This window comes from Ptiloglossa arizonensis, chromosome 5, assembly GCF_051014685.1.
Source record: "Ptiloglossa arizonensis isolate GNS036 chromosome 5, iyPtiAriz1_principal, whole genome shotgun sequence".
NCBI lineage: Eukaryota > Metazoa > Arthropoda > Insecta > Hymenoptera > Colletidae > Ptiloglossa > Ptiloglossa arizonensis.
The window spans coordinates 4,076,511-4,091,180 of NC_135052.1; the positions used below are offsets into that span (position 1 = coordinate 4,076,511).

General features: G+C 46.6%; 1 protein-coding gene across 2 annotated transcripts in view; it reads left to right on the forward strand.

The window, feature by feature from the left end:
- Positions 1 to 14,670, forward strand: part of LOC143146995 (uncharacterized) — a 101,550-nt gene that overhangs the window by 58,924 nt on the left and 27,956 nt on the right. For both annotated transcript variants that reach the window (XM_076311795.1, XM_076311794.1), the window contains exons 4-7: positions 6,959 to 7,254; positions 11,499 to 11,679; positions 13,193 to 13,328; positions 13,428 to 14,391. In XM_076311795.1, coding sequence (XP_076167910.1) covers positions 6,959 to 7,254; positions 11,499 to 11,679; positions 13,193 to 13,328; positions 13,428 to 14,391 — 1,577 coding nt within the window. The remainder of the gene's footprint in view (positions 1 to 6,958; positions 7,255 to 11,498; positions 11,680 to 13,192; positions 13,329 to 13,427; positions 14,392 to 14,670) is intronic.

The following is a 14,670-nucleotide window of genomic DNA, read 5'->3' on the forward strand; positions in this document are numbered from 1 at the left end:
TGAATTCTGCAACGTGCTAACCGTCTCCTCCTTTGATTCTCAGTTTCCAAAGTATCGTTCCAGACATCGTACAGAACTCATCCGCTCTATAATCGTACTTCTTATTTTCTATCCTTAGTTAAATTACCATTTCACTAATAAACTCTGCGTGTGTGTGTGTCTTTTTTAACCTTAAGTCTACAACAAATAGTATTCGAGCTCGTTATACGAATACACGAGTATTGGTGAACACGTATTGAACCTGATCCCATTTCTGATGGTGAGCCAGCGTTTCACGCTCTTTGACCGGCCAAAAACGTTGACGGATTCGCTTGGCGACGAGACGCGGCGCTTTGGCGGGGATGAAAAACGACTCGTTGGAAACGTCTGCGAAGAATGACGACAACGACGACGTCGACGACGACGACGACGACAACGACGACGACGACGACGAAAGAGGGACACGAGTTGCAGGAAGAATGCATCGGTGCAGGATAGACTCGTAGCCGGAGGGAAAGTTTCGAGAGGACCGTAAGAATGGTCCGACGAGGAAAGAGAAAAAAAATATTCACGATCCTTATCCCGCTTAGCTTTCGGCCAATTACGATCTTGAATAATGAATCAAACGTTAACGAGTCCGACAACGGCCTGTTCCGTGCCGCCGTTGAAAAGCCGAACACGGAAGCGACAGAGGAAAGCGAGCGAAGCGGGAACGAAGGAAAAGAATGAAACGGGGGATGAATTTCCGTGCTTTGTTTCGCGGCTAGAACATTTTGCTTTGGGCAAACTCCTGAAAGGGTCCGTCCTCGAATTCGTTCCCTCCCTTTGGTCTCGTGCTTATTTATTCACACGTTTCGTTGCTACACAACCCCCGTGTTTTCCTGCCCGCACGCGTATCCAACCTTCGGTTTGCTCCGCCATTGCTACTTTACGCGTTTCCACGTCGTTCCGATCGAAACGTTGCCTCGAACGAGCTCAACTGTCCGACGAGAAAGAACCAAGGGACGAGAAACGGTTGCACGCTCGGTCGTTGGCCGTAATTACGAGACACTCCGGCTGCTAGTCGGAGTTTCGTGTCGTTGTTCACCGTGAAACGAACAACGAAACGTACAACTCGACAAATTAAATAAGATTCCTGAACACGGATTCGACGTCAGTCCCTTTCATCCGTCCAAAGTCTCGCTTCTTTTGAACAGTGTCGGACTACACCCGCTGGCTAGGCCATAGGCCACTTTTTTCCTTTTATTTTCGCGTGAAGGGGAATCTTCTGAAGACCCTTCCGACCTCTTGGTCGGAAGTCGCGTAGGATTGTCCGCAACCTGAAATATACCGGGTGTAGAGCCTACCCGTTAAAAAACCCCCCACGGTGACCCGGCTTTGACACGATCGTAGGGTGGGGGGGACTCTGGCCAGCGGCGCATCCAGTGCCAGGCTATAGGCTTAGCTTTTCGTTCTTTCACGTTCGGGCCATTACCTTCGGGATCTTATCAATCTGAATCGTGTAACGTATCCGATCGAAGATCCAGTAGAAACGTATCTGTATAGGATAGTGTACCGAGGAAATCTCTCGAAATTCGAACGTGATATTTTCTTACGAGAAAAGCTTTATAGAATAATTCGCAAATGTACAAACAACTGAGAAATAATTTCTTTTTCGGGAGATAGAATAAACTTTGTAGGCTTAGTTTTTCGTTCTTTCGGGCCATTACCTTCGGGATCTTATCAATCTGAATCGTGTAACGTATGCAATTGAAGATCCAGTAGAAACGTATCTGTATAGGATAGTGTACCGAGGAAATCTCTCGAAATTCGAACGTGATATTTTCTTACGAGAAAAGCTTTATAGAATAATTCACAAATGTACAAACAATCGAGAAATAATTTCTTTTTCGGGAGATAGAATAAACTTTGTAGGCTTAGTTTTTCGTTCTTTCGGGCCATTACCTTCGGGATCTTATCAATCTGAATCGTGTAACGTATGCAATTGAAGATCCAGTAGAAACGTATCTGTATAGGATAGTGTACCGAGGAAATCTCTCGAAATTTGAACGTAACATTGTTCGAAAAGTCATTTCCAAAATGGAGAATATATAATTGAATAAAATGTTTGTACACTTTTAAAAAAATCGTGTTTCATTTTCACCAAAAGAAACGAAATTACTTCTCGAACGACCGAATATTTTCTTACGAGACAAACTTTCGCAGGAGCTTTCCGAATTCTGTCTGAACAATTCGCGAATGTACAAACAAACGAGAAATAATCTCTCTTCCGAAAGATAAAATAAACTTTGTACAATGAAGGGTTAAACTTGTCGAGTTACACGAGCGAGTCGAATAGCGGTAAAGAAACCGTCGCAAGTACCTATTAAAGTTTCGAACGCGTACACGAGACACGTGTAATGTGTGTCGAGAATCAAGGGATTGTAAATAAGTGTTATTAATATACGGGGTAACTGTGTATTTTATTCCCTGTGTACGTAAATGCCTATATATTTCTGTCTGGATTTATTCGTACAGGGATGTTTGTAACGTTCGGCGTCTATTGCTGTATTTTTCGGTCGATTCGTAATCACTTATTCGTATTTGTGTAACCAATTTTGGTAAATTTGTCCGTTCGCTCGGAGAAATGTTTTCGAGCACCGTGCGATCAAATTTGTACGAATCGAAGTACGGGAAATACGAATGCAGAAATTGATCTGCACCCCGAAGTTCGAATCTCTGTTTCGAAAAGATTCGAAACGTTCACGATTATGAGTCGCCTGGAATATTATCCGAAACCAGAAGTTCTTGAATGTCTTGGGAAGTCTTGAAAGTCTTGATGGGTCTTGAAAGCCTTGATGAGTCTTGAATAACTTGGTTGAGCGGTGCACGTAGCTCGCGCTCGATTTCGAAACGTTGCTCCTAGCGATTACCCACAACAGCTATTCTTTTGCTGAAACGATCCGTTCTTCGACCGATTGTTTGCATTGTTTTACGGACCAGAACGACATCACAATTTACTCCGAAGCGAACAATGCACATTCTGGTCCAGCCTGTATTTTTAACCGCGTTGTCGTTGGGTTCCAAGTTTCAGACTTTGCGTTTTCACAAGGATCGCCCCGAGTGAAATAATGCTTTGCGAATATAAAATCCGACAACTGCCTGCTTTCGGTTGGAAATTATTCCGAAATACTTCTAGCTTCCCACCAGACAATGAAATAACGGATTACAATTCTTGTTATCGAAAAATCCTTAAATGATATACTCTGCAACGCAGCCCGTCTGAAATCAATTTCGTCGAATGTGATACACCGATTCACGAGGGTTGAAGGTTACGTTATCGTGTCGAATCGATCGAAAATAAATAAACCGCGTAAGTTTGTAACCGATTCTAGTTTTAACTTAATTTCGTTCCGTCATTGGATTAATACGCGACCGTCGCGGACTATTTTATATCCGTAATTTGTATTTATATCCGGTTGTCACTGCAATATTACTCTCTGGAACATCGAGGGTAAAATATCAACGAGAAATATCGTCGAGCCGGTTACGAGATTCGTTGTCGAAAATAACTTTTATTTTCAAGGTTATACCGTACGCTTCACGATTTCCGTGATTTTTCCCGTTCGAAAGCTCATTTGAAACACAGATTCCAAGCGGTTCGATCGGTCTGGCGCCCATGGCGATGGTCGTGCGGTTTCCCTTTCCACGATGAAACGAGTCGCGACTGCATACGCGATTCTCGATGAAAGAAGAACCGTAATCGATGACTAGACGGCACAAAACGCGGGCTTTTTTGCACTCGTCTCGATGACGAAAGTCGACGGTCGCGTTTCCGCGGTAATTAACAATCGCGATTACGTCTCGGGCGAGCAAAGACCGCATTGCGTCAGTACGCGCAGGGTGGTTTGTCGGTGCCGCCTCGCAACTTTGCTCGTCGAGACACCCCCGCGTCCTTGCTTTCCGTCTCCACCACTACCCTCCGTTTCCTCCCGCCATCTGCTACCCCTTCTAGCTTCCCCTGACCTGTGAGCGTTCTCGGTGCTCTGCCCCTTCTGGCACCTTCTACCAGAGCCAGGCAATCTTCCTCCCCTATTCTCCTTCCCTCGATTTGTACCTTACCTCCTCCAGCCATCGCTATCCAGCTACTGCCACTAGCGATGGCACCAGAGACTCACACCGAAACACGAAATACCGATGGTAGGTACGTATACCGAAATCTTTCCGGCTAGGTTCGTGGCAACTCGTACGAATAGAGGTCCGAAAATACACCGTACACACTGAGAACTTGTCGCGTGGTTATCCCCTACGGAATATTTACCCTATCTCACGCGAGCATCTCGTTGGAAGAAAATTTCTACGACCTTCTCCGTTATCGATAAAAACGACTTTAAAAATCTGTCGGCCATACGCCCGCACGATTAATTGCAACTTACCAACACGGTTCTGTATACTGCGACGCGCGTGCATTATGCAAATTAATCGTACGAGGTAACTTCAATTCCTTTCGCGTACAATCTTGATACAATAAAGGCGCAACGAGAATATGGTTATTTTTTATTTACCATGTACTTTCTTGCGCAAATATCAAACCCGGCTCGTTCTTCTTGTATCATTTCTTTTCGAACGTTGCGTACAATGTATTCGTAGACGTACGTTCCTATAGTTTTGGAATTATATTATATATTATCGTATATAATTGATTCATCGAACGACAAAACTTATCGAGCTATACGATACTGTACCGTTGTGTTTTATCGAACAACCCAGTACACTCGAAGAAGTTACCCGTAGATCGTATCGATTAAACGGAAACCAGAAAAATAATGGTAGTATTCTGGATTCGGTGTAATCTCGGTTTTGCTGTTTTCGGTATTACAAAGGTATCGGTATGTTTTTACAGGAAAATACCGATGTTTCGAATAATTCCAATTTTGAACCGAGATCGGTAAAATTCTTGTCAAGATGAAGATCACGCGCTAAGAATCAAATGTATACGCAACCGTTTATCCCTTTCGTTCGTCGAAGAATAAATATCCGTTTTTCGTTCGTCGTTCATTGTTCGAGTAAAGTTTTATCCGTGTTCCGGTATCGCGCGATAAATCGGTGAGCTGCGTTCTCTATTAGAACGTTTCGACAAAGGAATAACAAACTTGGCGCGTAAACGGTGTATCGATGGTATCGGAACACGTGTCGGTTCTATCGCGAACTGCCACAATTGCAGCCGTTATCGCCATTTTCCGCGGATCGATCTTCTCGCGATCTATCCCGTGCGCAGCGACTCGAAAGAAACTTATCCGTACCGAAGCGAAAGCTTCGATTTTCGATCGTACGAAACTCGATGCGCGACGTGGCGATCACCGATGTCTCACTTTTGACAGGGTGCGCGAGTTCCTTTCGAACGAGTGCACGAACCGGTTCGTAGCGATATCTCACGTTTGATAATGTGTACGAGTTTCCTTCGAGCGAGGGCACGAGTACGTATATTAGTAGCGATGTCTCACTTTTGACAGGGTGTGCGAGTTTCGTTCGAACGAGTGCACGAGTACGTATACTAGTAGCCATGTCTCACCTTTGACAGTGCACGCAAGTTTCTTTCATACGAGTGCACGAGTATGTATATTAGTAGCCATGTCTCACCTTTGACAGTGTACACCAGTTTCTTTGGAACGAGTGCACCAGTACGCGTGTTGGGAGGGATGTCTCACTCTTGACAATGTGTACGAGTTTCTTTCAAGCGAGTGCACGAGTACGTATATTAGTAGCGATGTCTCACTTTTGACAGGGTGTGCGAGTTCCTTTCGAACGAGTGCACGAGTACGTATACTAGTAGCCATGTCTCACTTTTGACAGTGCACGCGAGTTTCTTTCGAACGAGTGCACGAGTACGCGTGTTGGGAGCGATGTCTCACTCTTGACAATGTGTACGTGTTTCTTTCGAGCGTGTGCACGAGCACACACATTCGTGGCAATGTCTCACTTTTGACAGTGTACGCGAGTTTCTTTCGAGTGAGTGCAGGAGCACGTGTATTGGTAGCAATGTTTCACTTTTGATAGGGTGCGCAAGTTTCTTTCGAACGAGTGCACCAGCACGCACATTCGTAGCGGTGTCTCACTTTTGACAAGCCACTTTCTTGTGGCGTATAAGTGAGTTACTTTCGAGTGAGTGCACAAGCACGCGTTTTGGTAGAAATGTTTCACTTTTGACAATGTAGGCGAATTTCTTCCGGACGAGTGCACGAGTATATATATATTAGTAGCCATGTCTCACCTTTGACAGTGTACACGAGTTTCTTACGAACGAGTGCACGAGTACGTATATTAGTAGCTATGTTTCACCTTTGACAGTGTACACGAATTTCTTTCGAACGAGTGCACGAGTACGCGTGTTGGGAACGATGTCTCACTCTTGACAATGTGTACGAGTTTCTTTCAAACGAGTGCACGAGTACGTATATTAGTAGCCATGTCTCACCTTTGACAGTGTACACGATTTCTTTCGAGCGAGTGCCCGTGTACGCGTGTGGACAAGAATGTCTCACTCTTGACAGTGTATACCAGTTTCTTTCGAGCGAGTGCCCGTGTACGCGTGTTGACAACAATGTCTCACTCTTGACAGTGTACACGAGTATCTTTCGAACAAGTGCCGGAGTACGCGTATAGACAACAATGTCTCACTCTTGACAGTGTACACGAGTATCTTCCGAACGAGTGCCCGAGTACGCGTGTCGATAACAAAGTCTCACTGTTGACAATGTGTGCGAGTTTCTTTCGAGCGAACGTACGAGCACGCACGTCGGTAATTAGACATCGATCGCGAAAGATGGCGATCGCGAAGTGTGTGCCGAATAAATTGGCCGCGAGACCCACCGTAACGGCGAACCTTGTTCGTCGTACGAACGAGAACCAATGAAAACGATCTCTGTGCCGTACGACGTGCGACATATACCTGTGATCTTACGCGTAATCGCTATAGAATCGAACGATACGTTTGTTCCAGAGGTGACGATGTGCAACGATCGATCGAGCTGCTGGACAAAGTGCTCTCAGAGTACGACGAGCACGAAACAGAGGGTGAGGGCGGCGGAGGCGGTGTCGGCGAAGTCGACGTTGGCGTCGGCGTCGGCGTCGGCATCGGCGGTGGCGGCGGCGGCGGTGGCGGTGGCGGTGGCGGCGGCGGCGGAGGCGGTGGTGGAGGCGGTGGTGGAGGCAGGGGCGGCGGAGACGTCGGGGATTGTGGAAGCAGCACGGAACCGAGTATTGGTCTCACGCCCGACGACGAGAGTCCGTCCTTAGGTATTTTCTTTTTTTTTTTCTTCTTCTTCTTCTTCTTCTTCTTCTTCACTTCTCCTTCCAACGTTCTCTCTTTTTCTCCTCCCGGTTCCCCTTGATTCCTCATCCCCGAGCCGGTCGGTCTTCTCCTTTTCCGGCGCTGTTCGCTCGCTCGCGCACGAATCTCGAAATCGTCTCGGTCGCGAGCGAGCGTGCGACGAGGCTGTTGATTTAACCAAAGGAGCCAAACCCGAACGAACCGTATCCAGTGATTCGCTTTGATCCGATCGAACGATCCCGACGCAATGAACAATCGAGGGCGCACGCTTTCGTTCGTTCGTTCGTTCGTTCGTCGCGTATTTCTTCCAGAAAGCGGTACACCTATAAAGAACGATAAAAGAAAGCATCGTTCCACGGCGTCGTTTTGTTCGCTTTTAATCGTCGGTGCGCAAACAACGTCACCGTGTTTGACCCGTTTGCGCGTAATTATTTCGCTAATTGGCTTCTATTTTTTCGTAACGCGGCGGGGGGCAGCTCGCCCGAGGGACCGAGGTAAGGACGCCGTGAAATAGAGTACTTTACCGGGAAGCTTACGCTCGAGAACCGCCCGCTCGTAATTCAACGCGAAAACCGTCCAACATTTTTGATTACCAACTCTTCCTTTGGAACGTCCGCGAATCCACCTACACCGGATTCACAGACGCGGCCGTGTAATCGGTGGCTCCTCGACCAGACGGAGACCTCTTTTGGCAACGGCGATCGTTCCCAAAGATTTGCTGCTGGCTAAGGGAAAGCGAGAAACGGAAAAGTTTAATTCCCGGTAAAGGACGACGACGACGACCACGACGTTTTCCGCGGCGATCGCGCTCCGTGGGATACGCGCGGAATGCAAAAAGAAAAAAAGTTAAAAAAAAAATAAAATAAAATAAATAAATACTCGGCCTCGGCTTTCGGGCACGAGTTTACGCTCGTGGATCGTTGGAGATTCGTTTAAAAAGTCGGTTAAAAAAAATTTATTTTAAACCCTCTGAAAGCTGGTTTCAATTTTTTATTTTCGTTCCCGTGCATCGCGCTCGACCAGTGAATAAAAAAGTTGATAAAAGAACCGTGTGTCGCGAACGATTGCTTTTCTCACCGATGATAGTTAAAGTCTGGGGCCAATTAGAGCGCGCCGGGGTGCTCGTAGGCGTGACGCGATTCGCCCACTTTATCTCCCATTACTATGCATCACTAGCGCCGTGAACGGGTGGGGTCCCTTGGTCAACTTTGTCCCAGTCTACCCCGTTGTATTGTGTTTGTTAGGGCGGACGGGATCTCATTGGCCGAAACTTTCACAATCGTTCGCGACACGTAGCTCTCGTTGAACTTTTTAATCCTCGCGTCGAAAAGTATACGAGAACGGTGAACAAATCTCGTCAAGACCTCTACGGTCCGAGTAAATATCGCAACAGGTTTACAAAAATCTCCGTCGATCCAAAACCACGGATCCGTCCCCGATCGTCTCGTTATATAATATTCTTTGTATAACGTTCTTTGGATAATACATCTAATATTCTTTCGATAACTCGTACACTCGGTTCGAATTATTCCGTTCGTACGGAGACGCGCGTAGAGCGAAATACTCGCCTTTCCGCTGTCGGTAGAATTCGCGTCACCGATCAAAGGGCCCGCGCTTTCCTTGCGTCTACGAAACCACGGAGAGAGTCGTTCGGGTCGAGTGTACAGCCGGCGACACGGATTAGTTCCGTCGTAGGAACAACTGGCTCGGTTCACGGTACCCCCACTCCTGCGCGACCTCGCGCGCGCGAAATTTCTCCGCGCATGCGCGACAGAACCCCGCGAAATCGTTACACCACCGATCGCGAAACGGACCGACGTTAACCATCGGGAACGTTTAACCTAGGCGCAACAAGTCGCAATGCTCTGTCGATAACTCCGCGACATTTAAAGTTTAAAGTAGGTTATCGGTCCAAGGATTAAAGTATTATTTATGAAGCCGCTACGACACGAGCCCGATCGTAAAGCTACTACCGTTGCACGAGTGATCGAACCGCGAGTCCACGCTTCGTCGCGAACGTAATTCAAACTCGTTGTTTCGTTGCACCGGGTTAATTTATCGTTCTCGTGTGAATTATTTTCAACCATCGAGGAAAATATTCGCTGACGTACGACGACATTGTTTCGACGTACGACGACTTTGTACATCGAAATATGTAAAATACGTTGCAATATCTCCGGTAAGATCCAAGAGAGGCGAAAGAGGAAGAATGTACAACGTGTGCAAAATTCTGCGTACACTTGTACATTAAACGCGCGATACGTGACGTTTAAACGAAATGTACAAAATATTCGTAGCACGTGTCGGAGATAATTCCTGAAACGCGAAGAAGTATATTTAACGCGGAGTTCGAACTTTCGGACGGCCTATTGTTGTTTCGTGTTCGATTCGTGCGACTTGTTGCGCAAAATCGAGACACGTGACTAGAAGTAGGAGTAATTTGAAGTTGGCTATTTATCCCTTTGCTCGCGAATATCCACGCAGCGGAATGTACGCGCGTTAGCGCGTTCGACTGTTCACCGAGTCGTGTTTGAAACGGTAATTACGTTAGATCGAAGATCGGGTACACGGATCTGGCTCCTTCGTAATTACAAAGGAAAACGAAACGATGTGCAATATCTGCGAAATAAAAAATTCATTCGAATGCATCGTCGTGTCCCTTTCCAACGTAAGAGAGACGTATCGAATGAGCAACGACCTCGTAAGAATGTTGAGCGATGTTAATTCTTGTAGAAAGTTACTAGAATTTTTCTTAAGCTTGTAAGTTTCATTTTCATTTATTCCGATTTAATTCTACGTATAAAGCAACGATTAAATTCACATTGTAAATCAACGCGCGTTGATCGGTGTTGTTAACATGGTTGCCAACGATCTTCGGGTCGATGCAATCTTAAGATTACGAAAGAAAGATTCCAGCGAGGATTTGGCACCAACGACTCTATCTAAACGAAAACGAAAGAAGAGAAAGTAAGGGACCAGCATTCTCTTCCGAAATTTTTCATTCTGACTGACTATTGATCAAAGACGAACGATCTTTCGGATAATTGAAGATAAATTTCAATTCTATCGTTAATAACCGTAGACTTGGAAAATCGAACCGGCAGATTTCGCGAGATTATTACGCCGAGGGAAAATTTATTATTCTCGATATTTTTCTTTTATTCGTTTTACCTCGTATCCTTCTTAAGGGGGACACCACTCCGAGACGTCAAGAAATGGGTAAATTTTGCGAATTTTCTTCCAAGTAGTTACCAAATGAAAAATACAGTCTCTTTCGGAGAATGTAAATATAACTTTCAGCTTCGTTTTACAATTTTGCGAATGTAAAAATCGTACAAAATGACAAAGTTATTCGCTGTTCCCAGAACCCCTTCCAGTGAAACATTGTTTCTTGGCCACCACAATTGACAAGAACTGGGAGGTTTGAAATAAAAAAAATGTCGTCGATTCGTAATCTAGACACTATTATCTAAAACGTAGCTTAAGATTTTTCGAAAATTTTACTAATTGTAGAAACGGTCGAAGCTTGAAGAAAAAGCAATCATTTTATCCAAAAAAAAAACAAAACAAGAACTTTAAACGTTTGTAAAAAATTAAATAATGAACATATTTAAAAAAAACATACGTTAGATTGTAGAATACTCTATGCAGAATATCTCTGTAAAATTTGAAGTAAATCGGGCGCGTGGTTCCGGAAATTTCGTGTCGGCCAGTTTGAAGAATACATTATATACACGTTTGTAGAAAAACGTGAAACGAGTATATTTCTCGCTGCGACTTCGTTGAATGTTTGAATTTCGAAATACCCTTTTGACGTAACACTGCACGCTTCGAGCTTGAAGAAAACAAGAAAAGAAAAGAAGATTCGATTGTCTCGACTCGGGGGTCGACGTCCCCCCTTGATTCATCCTCGTACCTTAGTCGTATCCAGCACGAAACGATTCCCTGTTTGAAAACAACACTAATTATCGGTAATTATTATTTCGTAATACACGGTGCGTAGTCGCACCGAAAATTGTCGGACGTGACTAAAAACGAGGTAAGGTTCTCGTGAACGATTACGCGCGGTCACCTAAGCGTGGCGTCTCCTCCGGTGCGAACGCTCCCGTTCGTTGTAACGATATTATAATTTTTGTACGTCGAGCGTGTGCATCGCGTCCCTTGAGCGTTAGTAGGAACCCAAGCGTGAAACCGCGCGGTGTGCCGACAGGACACCAATCCGAGGACGACGGTTACATGAGCATGAATGGACGAAAGGCAAAGATGGCCCTGGTAGCGCTGCGTCCAGTTCCAGACTGTCCAGAGCCGCAGGATCCCGCGGGGATGCCCACGCAGGAGTTCCCACCGCCGCCGGAAGAAGCCGAGCGAATCATTTCCACTCTGTTGCCGATGTAAGTTTATCACCAGCGATAAGAGACGCGTCGGGTAGTGGTTAACGTTGAATTCGAGGATCGAGTGTCGCTCCGATCGACACATACCGAACGACCGAGCGATCGGTTTAGTCCGATTCGGACGCGAATCGAGAGGACGGTTCGGTTGGAAGTCGAACACTTTGGGGTAGGAATGCGGAGAGGGACTCTTTTCGCGACGAATCGATCGTTTTCCTTTCGGGGGCATCCTCGGTAGAAATATTTATCTCCTCGGAGCTGTCGATGCAAAAAAGCAGAGACGCGCGATGCCCCTCGTTCGATTCGTCGTCGATGGAATGCCAATAGAACGGAAGTCGAGAACCGGTCGATCGGTCGTTTCGAGCGTCTCGATCCGCTCGATTTGTGCTTTTTTTATAAGCGTCTCGAAACTCGAACGTATTCGTAGTCGAACGTATTCGTAGTCGAATATATTCGTAGTCGAACGTATTCGTAGTCGAACGTAATCGTACTGGAATGTATTCGTACTGGAATGTATTCGTACTCGAACATATTCGTAGTCGAACGTAATCGTACTGGAATGTATTCGTATTCGTATTCCAACGTATTCGTATTCGAACGTATTCGTATTCGAACATATTCGTAGTCGAACGTAATCGTACTGGAATGTATTCGTACTCGAACATATTCGTAGTCGAACGTAATCGTACTGGAAAGTATTCGTATTCGAACGTATTCGTATTCGAACATATTCGTAGTCGAACGTAATCGTACTGGAAAGTATTCGTATTCGTATTCGAACGTATTCGTAGTCGAACGTAATCGTACTGGAATGTATTCGTATTCGAACATATTCGTAGTCGAACGTAATCGTACTGGAATGTATTCGTACTCGAACATATTCGTAGTCGAACGTAATCGTACTGGAAAGTATTCGTATTCGAACATATTCGTAGTCGAACGTAATCGTACTGGAACGTATTCGTATTCGAACGTATTCGTATTCGAACATATTCGTAGTCGAACGTAATCGTACTGGAAAGTATTCGTATTCGTATTCGAACGTATTCGTAGTCGAACGTAATCGTACTGGAATGTATTCGTATTCGAACGTATTCGTATTCGAACGTATTCCTATTCGAACGTATTCGTATTCGAACGTATTCGTATTCGAACGTAATCGCACTTGAACGTATTCGTGTTCGAACGTATTCGTATTCGAACGTTATTCGAACATATTCGTATTCGAACGTATCGGTACTCGAACGTATTCGTACTCGAACGTATCTTTACTCGAATGTATTCCTACTCGAACGTATTCGTATTGGAACATATTCGTACGCGAACGTATTCGTAATCGAAGGTATCTGTACTTGAACGTATCGGTACTCGAACGCGTTCGAGTCCGAGTCGATCGATTCGCGATTCCCGCGATTCTCGTGAACGATTCCGTAGCTCGGGTACAGATGTATACACGTACGATGTATAATCGTTGACTCGAGCGACGCTCGCAATGTGTGCACGCGTGTGTCGACAGGGTATCGCCAGGAAACTCTTCGAAGAGGAGCGGCCATTCCTCGGATCGTCGGAGCGGGCGACAACAATGGATGGTGGCCATGGAGGACAGTATACGACACGGAAACGGTAGCGCGGTTACCACTCAAACGACCCTGGTAAGTACCGCGCGTCTCGTATATTCTCCGTTCTTACGATCCGTCGCGATTCCGTTGTTTGCGCGCCCGGTTGCTGGTAAATGGTAAATTTTCGCGCAGCCGAAGACGCGACACCAGAGACCGTACGGTTGGGAGAACGGCAACAACGCGGACCCTCTGAAACTCGCACAGCCACCGAGTCCACCGAGCAAATTCGCCAGCCTTCCCTACGACGGCAAGGTCTCGTTCGGTTGGATCCCGCCGAGGACCAACCCGACTGCCGCCGAAAGGCATCGCGAGGTACGCCGTCGTTCCTCGGACGAGGAGGGACTCGAGGGACCGGACAGGGACACCAAGACCCACCGACAGAGCTTCGAGAACGACCGTACCTCGCATCTACGGAAGCAACGACAAAACGAGATGATGAAGTCGAGCAGCGTCGAGGACAGACTACTGATGAATCACGACCGATCCGAGCAGAACGCAAGGAGAAGGAACGACTCGGACTCGAGCGAGGGACGATTCTCCCGTAACTCCGAATCCGAGAGATCCTCGATTCCACGCTCGAGTTCGGTCAGCGTCGAGAGGTTCTCGATGCGCGCCACCTGCGACTCCTCCGACTTTTCCAGGGCGAACTCGACCTCGAACTCGAACGAGAGGTTTCATTCCGACTTCTCGATAGCGGTGGCCAGCGCCAGCTCGAACGATCGCGTATCCGTACCGACCTCCGATCCTTTCTCGATCCGTAACTTGGACTTCGTGTCGTTCTCGCTGCCGACACGAGCCGACTCCAACGAGAGATTCTCGGCACCGACCTCGGATCGTTGCTCCGAGGAACGTTACTCCGACATGTTCTCCACGCGGAACTCGGACTTCTCCACGCGAAACTCGACCGATTTCCGGACACAGTCCGAGGAAGAACGATTCTCCGACGACTCGTTGGAGGAGCTTCTGCCACCACCGCCGCCGATCAGCAAAAGACACTCGATCGCATGGGAGGTGTCGTTGGAGGACGATCCCCTGTACGCTCCGGGGAGCACCAAGGTGATCGGCAGGAGACGACGCAAGAGCAGCGACGTGTCCAGTAAGTGTTCATCGGGATCGAATCTTTCGTCGAGTCGCGCGTGACCGATTCGTGAAAGGTTTCGAAACGTTCACGAGGCGACGTAGACCAACGAGACTCTAAATTTTTGATCGACTTTTGCACCGTGACGTAACCCGAAATACCGAAACTGACGTATACACGGTGTTTCGGGGGTAGACGGTTAATAGTGCAGGAGATATTTAGCGTTTAAATTTTCAATAGACGAGTTCGCGACGAAGTTCGGCCACGAACTTCAATATTTCAAACACCATGACTGTG